The following is a 9,066-nucleotide window of genomic DNA, read 5'->3' as shown; positions in this document are numbered from 1 at the left end:
GGGATCGGGCAGTGTTTCGTTCTGCTGTGCATGGGGTCGCTATGAGTTGGAAATGACTCGACGGCACTTAACAACAACAACAGGTGGATAGAGTTACTCCTGGGTCCTCAATTCTGTTCCATTTGTCTATGTGTCTGTCACTGTGCCAGGATTTTTAACTGCTGTGGCTGTGTAGTAGGTACTGCAATCAGGGAGTTTGAGCATCCTATTTTGTTCTCTTATCCAGGGTCTCTTTCCTTTCCATATAAAGTTGGTGATTAGTTTTGCCATCTAGTTAAAAAATGTTGCTGGAATTTGGATTGGGATTGTATTATGTTTGTAGATTGCTTTCAATAGGTAATACTGAAATTTTCACAATGATATGTCTTCTTATCCTTGAGCATGGTATATTTTTTCATTTATGTAGCTCTCTTTTTTTTTTTTTTTTTGCAGTAGTGTTTTGTGATTTTCTTTGCATAGTTTTTCCATATCAATTTATATTTATTCCTAAGTATTTTAGCTTTTTGAGGGCTATTGTAAATGGTATTGTTTTCCTGTTCAGATTTCTTTAACAGAGTAATCCAACTGAATTTTGTATGTTGATCTTATATTCTGCCACTTGGCTGAAATCTTATATGAGTTCTGGTATCTTTCTTGTGGATTATTTGGTATTTTCTATGTATGTAATCATGTCATATACAAATAGGGAGAGTTTTACTTTTTTCCTTGCCAAGTTGTATGTCCTTTATTTCTCTTTCTTGCCTTATTGATTTAGCTAGATGACCCTATACTTTACCAACAATGATGTCCTTTTGTAGCAGTTAGTGTTTCCTGATGATGTGTCCAAAGTAAATGAGTCAAAGTCTCATCATCTTCACTTTTAGGGAGCATTCTACTTGTATTTCTTCTAAGACTAATTTGTTCATCCTTTTGTCCTTCTATAATATATTCAGTACTCTTTGCCAACACCAGCATTCCAATGCATCAGTTCTTCTTTTGTCTTCTTTTGTCATTGCCCAACTTCCATATGCATATGAGGCAATGAAAAGACCATGGCTTAGGTCAGATGCACCTTAGTCATCAAAGTGACACCTTTGTTTTTTAAGAATTTAAAGTAGTGTTTCACAACAGATTTTTCCAGGGCAGTACATCATTTATTTCTTGACTGCAGCTTCCACGGATCAGTTGATTGCTTATCCACATAAAATGAAATCATTGACAAGTTCAATTTCTTCTTTATTTACCATAGTGTTGTTTGTTGATCCAGTTTTGAGGATTTTCATCATGTTCAGGTATAATATATACTGAAGCCTGTAGTTAGTGCTTCAAGTTGTTTTCATTTTATCCAGCTTCATTTACTTAATAATGTGCTTGATAAATTTATTCTACTACTCAGTGGATAGTCCTACAAGTTCTCAGGATTACTTGAAAGCATTGCTTTAGCATGGACTCCCAGTCTGTATTGGCCAATAAGAGTGTTCTTGCTGGAAGTGCATGCTCATAAAGGTTTTCTTACTGGAAAACACACACACATGAATTAATGGGCTATTTTTACTTCTGATTTTTATTGTGAACCCTATAATGCTGCAACTTGTATAGTCATCATGTAACCTGGAGGGGATCTAATCTGATAACACAGTCTGGGAATTGAAATTTGGAACTGACCAGGGTTCTTGCTGAGGTCACTGATTTGCTGTAATAACCAAATGAAGAAATGCCCTGTCTCAACATTTCTTGATCTGTGGGATAATAATTACAACATTATGAAACCCAGTTGAGTAGAGAGTTTTCAGTTTCTTGTAGCCCAGAGTTTCTTAACTCATATATCTTAACATTATTTTTATATCCATACAATCTCAAACCAAACCAAACTCACTGTCATCGAGTTGAGTCAGACTCATACAGACCTCCATTAGGTTTCTGAGATGGTACTTCTTTATGGAAGCAGATTGCCCCATATTCCTTCTGTGGAATAGCTGGTGGGTTTGAACTGCCAACCTTCTGGTTAGCAATCAAATACTGAACCACCAGAGCTCCTTATCCAAATAAAAGTAAGTCTTAAATGATAAGTATAAAGTATGAGCAGAATAAGAGTTTATTACAGTTTCCCAAAATGCAGAAATAATTTACTTATGGATTTGTTGGTTAGGATTACTATATTTTGTCAATTCATGTGAGTTTGGATACTTAGTCAATTCACCTTTGTTTCTAAGTGGTATGGCATGGAACAAAGCATTTTAAAATATCTGAGACAAGCCACTCCTTGGAAGGAAGGTTGGGCAATCTACTTCTGTAGTGATACTGCCTCGGAAACCCAAGAAGGGGTCGCTATGAGTTGGGTCCAACTCGACAGCACCTAAAAACAACAACTATAGTAAAATAAAGGAAAATGGGAAACTTGGTTTTGAACTAAACATTTTATTGAAATGTTAAGCTACACCATTAAGATAAGGATCTTGTTCTGATTTCATGAAAACATTCAGTGTAATCAGTTTTTAGAAAATTGATCATAAGTGTAGTAGTATATTACCATTTTGAATCATTTCTATTTTTACTATTATATGAATTTCCATAAGTTTTAGAAACTGGAATTTAAAGTACACACAGTGGATCGTATCTGATCTTAATGCTACTATTTGAGATGATTAGATACATATTCCAGGCTTCCTGATGTTGTACCATATAATGGATTTGAGAAGGAGTATACAGAACTCTAAAAGAGAAAAATATATTTAAAAGTTAGGATTTTAGGCATTGAAATAAGAGTCTTCTTTCAGGCTCATGAATGTAACAAGCTTCTTACAGATTTCCATTGGTGTAATAAGTACGTAGGCCCTGACTCTCCTTCAAGCACTCCAAACCACACTGACTGAACTACTGACACAAGGCCTAGTCTGTGTGTGCCAGGATCCTCTGGGCACAAGTGTCATTGCCATATCTTCCACTTCTACTGGGATAGGTTGCTGTGGCAATTTCTTGATGACCTCTTTCCCCAACACTGGCTTTGGCTTCCCTAAGCCTGCTCTACTGAATATGGTTAAATTAAATAAAACAAAAACAAAGTAAAACAACAAACAGCTTTCAATTGTTAGAATTATATTTTACAGAATTTATTGTTGGTCTGTGTCATTGAGTCAATTCCGATTCACTGTGACCCTATATGACAGAGCAGAACTGCCCCATAGGGTATCCCAGGTTGTAATATTTACAGGAGCAAATGGTCTGGTCTTTTCTTCCACAGAGCTCCTGGGTGAGTTCTAACCATTGACATTTTGGTTAGCAGCCAAGTGCTTAACCATTGTGTCATCAGGGCTTCTTCAGAATATATTAGAAAATCTAAAATGTGGGATGTGCTATAGGACAAACAAACTGGTTTCCTCAACAAATAAATTGCAAGGGAAAAAAAAGAAGGAAAAAAAGAGAAAGAAATGGAACCTAGAGATGGAAAGAGATTGGAGAGATATGTCTATCAAATTGGATGCATATAACTTATATGGATGCTGATTTTAAAAATATAGTGAAAAAATAATACAAGCTTGATGGCATTAAGAAATTATTTTTAAATGTTGAGGTATGATACCACATTTATGCTTTTGAAAGTGCTTATTTTTTAAAGCTACAACTGAAATCTTTACAGTAGGAGCTGACTCATAACGACCCCTGCTTGGGTTTCCAAGGCAGTATCACTACAGAAGTAGCTTGCCCGATCTTCCTTCTGAGGAGTAGCTGGTGGGTTTGAACTACCAGACTTCTGGTTAGCAGTCAAATGCTTTAGGCACCATGCCACCAGAGCTCCTAATTTTACTGAAAAAAGAGGAGAGAAAGCTTTTCCTTGCCATTTTCTCTCTAGCCATGCTTCTTATTTTACTGATAAGTGGTAGCCCAAAAATGGGCCAAGAAAGATATAATAAACTTTAATTTCTTGTTTTTCTGTTCTGTGTCCTTTTTTGTCTTTTGAAATAAAAATGGAGAACATTAAGTGGATAGTAGGAATTATTGATATTGTGAGGTTTGCTTAAAACCATATGGTGAGTAGAGGTACTAGGTGTTGCTAGAGATGAAACAAGAATGGTCGTGTGTTGATTGCTGAAGTTGACTGATGAGTACAAGTTGGTTCATTATACAAGTCTCTCAATTTCTATGTAAGAGTATCAGAGTTTTCTATAAGAGCTTTCAGAAAAATATTTTAAAGAAGTCTATTTTTTCTGCTATATTTTGGGATAAAAAAGAATTGAGATATTAGCAGATTAAATTTTTTTGGCACTTATATTAAAAGGTCAAGTTTTTGCAAGAAACATGAATTTTATTGTGATGTCAGGGAAGACAGACTTAGTTTAATTAATAGAAAGTAATTTGTTCTTGAAACAAAATAAATCAAAATAGCAATAAAGATCAGATGCGACAGGCTTTCTCCTTTAGCCATTCTTAATGAAGGAATAAGGAATATATAAAAGGGATATATTTTCTTTTATTAAAATAGAAATTGGAAAAATAATTCCTTTAGAATTCTCTAGGATCATCGATTGATGCACAGTGAAAAACATCTTGAAAGACAAATCTTTACTATGGATCAGAAAAACCGATCTGAACACTAGAGAAACAGCAGTCTGCGTAGAAAGTAAAGGATGCACAACAACTTCCTAGCAATATTTTAAGTTTGGTATCAACTCAACTCATTGCTGTCGAGTTAGATCCGACCCATAGTGACCCCTTCTTGGGTTTCTGAGGTGCTATCTCTATGGAAATAGATTGCCCAACCTTCCTTCCAAGGAACGGCTGGTGGGTTTGAACCACTAGCCTTCTGGTTAGCAGTCAAATGCCCTATGCACTATGCCACCAGAGCTCCCAAGTTTGCTATATATTTATGTAAAAAAAAATACCAAATCTAAAATAGCTCAGTTTAATTCTTTGTCATTTGTATCTTTCAGATATTAAAAGTGAAACTAAGTTGAAAATAAAAAAGATTAAGTTTTCTTTTCCTTACAAAAAATAAAATTTCTTTTACATTTTCCTATTTTGTCAAAAAGATACATTGCACTTGATTTCTTAAATATGTATATATGTATTTATTATGCATTGAGTAGGGCTACATTTTTATTTTTAATATATGTCTTGATTATATAAATCATCCAAATTACTTCTCTTTGTGTTCTGATAGATACCCTACTTTTTGTTTTCATTCCTACAAAATTATTTTCTAAAAGTGTGTATCACATCATTATTGAAGAAACAAAGAAATAAGAAAAAAGGCAGGAGTTCTGGTAGATTCCAGTCATGTCACCCAAGCCTCTGAAATCATTAAAAATCATCTGATTTGACCTTTTGCTTCTCATATTCAATAACTACAAAAACATAAAAACTCTTTATGACCTATTTTCATGAAAAAAGTCAGAGGGAAAAAATTCAAACTTTAGCTTACTATATGCTCACTTTTAGAAGGGTATGACTTAGATTACTTTGTTGTTGTTGTTGTTATGTGCCTACGAGTCGGCCCCGACTCATAGAGACCCCTCCTTGGGTTTCCGAGGCAGTATCACTACGGAAGTAGGATTGCCCAACCTTCCTTCCGAGGAGTGGCTGGTGGGTTTGAACCGCCAGCTGTCTGGTTAGCAGGCAAGTGTCTTAGCCACTATGCTACCAGAGCTACTTTAGATGTTTCTAAAATCAAATGTAAGAAACTTTTATAGATGGAAATGATATGTCATGGCCATCATATTTTATATCCAAAACCAAACTCACTGCCATCCAGTCAGATCTGACTCACAGAGAACCTAGCTTGGGTTTCCAAGGCAGTATCACTACAGAAGTAACTTGCCCAATCTTCCTTCTGAGGAGTGGCTAGTGAGTTTAAACCACCAGACTTCTGGTTAGCAGTCAAATGCCTTGGGTACCATGCCACCAGAGCTCCTGATTTTACTTAAAAAAGAGGAGAGAAAGATTTTCCTTGTCATTTTCTCTCTAGCCTGCTTCTTATTTTACTGATAAGTGATAGCCCAAAAATGGGCCAAGAAAGACGTAATAAACTTTAATTTCTTCTTTTTCTGTTCTGTGTCCTTTTTGTCTTTTGAAATAAAAATGGAGAACATTAAATGGATATTTACTGTGAGTAGGTGACTAATACTTTTTGGGTTATATGATGTTTTCTAGATTTGTCAGCTCTCTTTGAGTCTGATCAGTGACAACAGAGTCATTAACAGTGAACTGAATGTGTCCTGGAATGGAAAAGTCTTATTGCACATTTAGAGATGGAAACACCATTCTCTCCCCAATTTAAAAAACTCTATTAAAACCTTCCTCTAACTTGTGATGTGGAAACATGCCCAAATGACATCATGGTTGATTTTGCTTGTTTGTGTATGTTCCTGCCATTGAAACCACACAGTTCACTATTGCCACTTACCTCTGTTTTGTCTGGGTTGCTCCAATTCCCATAAACTGGATTGACAAATGCACAGTTACTCTTTGCCTCCATTTTCCTTAAAGCACAAAGAGGCACACACACACAAATGTTAAGTACTGAAATGCACCACAGTATGATTTTAAGTTATTATCTGGTAGAAATTTTGAGAGACACATTATCTAGCCAGCAAACTTATTTTTATAGATGCATTACCATAAGTAAATAATTTATTTTTCAGGACACCAAAGCAACCACATTTTTGAAAGCAGATGTGATTTGAACTCTGAATATCTAGATACAAATAAACCCAGGTTAAAAAAAAATGAAGTGGCATAAGTTGGCCTTAAAATCAATTTCTTAAAATATTACTCAAATAATACAAAGAGTAAACATAAAAAGAATAATGTAAGATAGATCTGTTCTGGTCGTAAGGAAAAGCCATCTTTAAATTCCTGTAGACTTCAAATATGCCAAACCATCATACCCTTAGGACAGTGTTCCATGTCAGTCTCTGCATAAAGATCTGTAGCATGTGAGTCAGTCTTTAACATTTTAAACAGCACACTTAAAAATCGGTTGTTTAGAAGAGTTCCTTATGTTAGTATTTTATATCATGAAAATCATAAAGAGATATGTCCTTGGTATTCTCACATATCACTCTATATCTGCATAATTCCCTCTGACTAACTAGGCTTTTCTTTTTTTTTTTTTTTAAATTTTATTGTTATTTGGGTGAAAATTTATTGACTATATTCATCTTCCAGTTCATACTTTGTCCCATGACATTGACTGCAATCTCCCACAATGCAACAGCTCTCCTCCCACTTCCTCCTCATAGCCACCTCTTCCCTGTGTCCTTCCCTCCTATGCACTCCTGCCCCCCAAGCTGTCTCCCTGTGCATACACAGCCCTTCTGTTCTCCCATCATTGATCTCTCTAAGGAGTATATCTACCTAATGTAAATGTACAGCTCATATACCTGTCTTTTATTTGTCTGGAAGCCACTGGAATGGGTTTACTTCCAGACCTGAAGGGCAACTAGGGGCCATTGTCTCAGGGGTTCCACTAGGCTCCATCAGACCAGCAAACCTGGTCCTTTTTTTTTTTTTTTTATGATTTTGAGTTTTGTTCCATATTGTTCTCCCACTCTATGCAGGACTCTTAAATGATGATTTTATTTCTATACTATAATTAGTTAAGAGTCGTTGTTGTTGTTGTTATGTGCTGTCGAGTTGGGCCCGACTCATAGTGACCCCTCCGTGGGTTTCCAAGGCAGTATCAGTATAGAAGTAGATTGCCCAAACTTCCTTCTGAGGAGTGGCTGGTAGGTTGAACTACCAGCCTTCTGGTTACCAGTCAAATGCCTTAGGCACTATGCTATCAGAGCTCCCTAAGAGTCATTAGACTTTCTAAAAGGCAAGCAGCCCTGGAAGAGTGGGTCACAAGTGATGAAGAAAAAATACAATCACAGGAACAAAAAACAAAACATAACCAAAGAACAAAGTACAGCCTATTAAAGATATAGGGAAGGATTCCACACATGCATATTGTGGTAGTTAGAGTTATGTGTCACTTTGGCTGGGCCTAGTTTTGAGTGGCTGGGCAGCTGGATGTAGTTATTCCTCATGATGAGACTGGTAATTGGCTCCATGGTGGAATGTGCCATGAGCAACTGAGTAGCTGCTTTAACAATATGGTCTGCCTTCAGTATATAAGGAGAAGCTTTGGGAATGGTCTTGAACTTCTTGGTACATCTAAATCCTGCATTTGGCCAAGTCTTCATCTCAATGGCCTTCCATGTTGTCTGCTGATCTTGGAACTGTCAATGGACTTGAACTAGTGGGTTGCCATGTTGTTAGGTAATCTTGGGACTGTGTCATTTTATTTGTTGACTTTGGAGTTGTCAGCCTCAGGAGCCAGCACCTTTCTGAGTTAAGAAAAGCCTCCAGCTTCAGTGGGACGAGAGCAAGAGGCAGAGCCTAAGGTTGAGAAGCTTTCACCCAACCCCTAGAGCTGGCACTTTGAACTTGAACTTCTAGCCTCTTAAATTGTAAGAGAATAAATCCCTGTTTGTTTAAAGCTACTCATTTGTGGTATCTTTCTGTTAGAGTAGCACTAGGGAGCCAAAACACATATAAACACGCATACATACACATATGTACACACACAAGCACTATGGAAAATGGAAGAACAATCCAAGGCCAAAGTCTTGAGGAGAATCAGGAAGAAAAACAAAACAAAACAAAGAATGAATAGTTATGAGTTGGTCCAATTAAATTGAAATTATGGTGCTTTATTTTTTGTCTTTACTTCCTCTATGGAGGAAGACTCATTAACAATCTGTGATATGCAGGTGATACAACCTTGCTTCCTGAAAATGAAGAGGACTTGAAGTACTTATTGATAAAGATAGAAGACTACAGACTTCAGTATGGATTACACCTCAACATAAAGAAAACACAAACTCTCACAAATTGACTAACAATCAATATCACAATAAATGGAGAAAGGGTTGAAGTTGTCATGGGTTTCATTCTACTTGGATCCACAATCCACACTAATAGAAGCAGAAGTCAAGAAATCAGATGTATTGCACTGGGAATATCTGCTGCAAAAGACCTCTTTAAAGTGTTAAGAAGCAAAGATGTCACTTTGAAGACTTGTTGTTGTCATGTGCCGTCGAGTCA

General features: G+C 36.4%; 1 protein-coding gene across 1 annotated transcript in view; it reads right to left on the bottom strand.

The window, feature by feature from the left end:
* Positions 1–2,611: 2,611 nt before the first annotated feature.
* MALRD1 (MAM and LDL receptor class A domain containing 1) overlaps positions 2,612–9,066 on the bottom strand; it is a 1,363,654-nt gene continuing 1,357,199 nt past the window's right edge. The window contains exons 39-40 of the mRNA XM_007936352.1: positions 6,380–6,455; positions 2,612–2,692 (exon numbers count right to left, since the gene is read on the bottom strand). Of these exons, the coding sequence (XP_007934543.1) occupies positions 2,612–2,692; positions 6,380–6,455 (157 nt within the window). The remainder of the gene's footprint in view (positions 2,693–6,379; positions 6,456–9,066) is intronic.

This window comes from Orycteropus afer, unplaced genomic scaffold (assembly GCF_000298275.1).
Source record: "Orycteropus afer afer isolate SDZICR_OR568_19922 unplaced genomic scaffold, OryAfe1.0 scaffold00035, whole genome shotgun sequence".
In the NCBI taxonomy this organism is placed as follows: domain Eukaryota; kingdom Metazoa; phylum Chordata; class Mammalia; order Tubulidentata; family Orycteropodidae; genus Orycteropus; species Orycteropus afer.
This window is presented reverse-complemented; position numbering and strand designations above follow the sequence as displayed.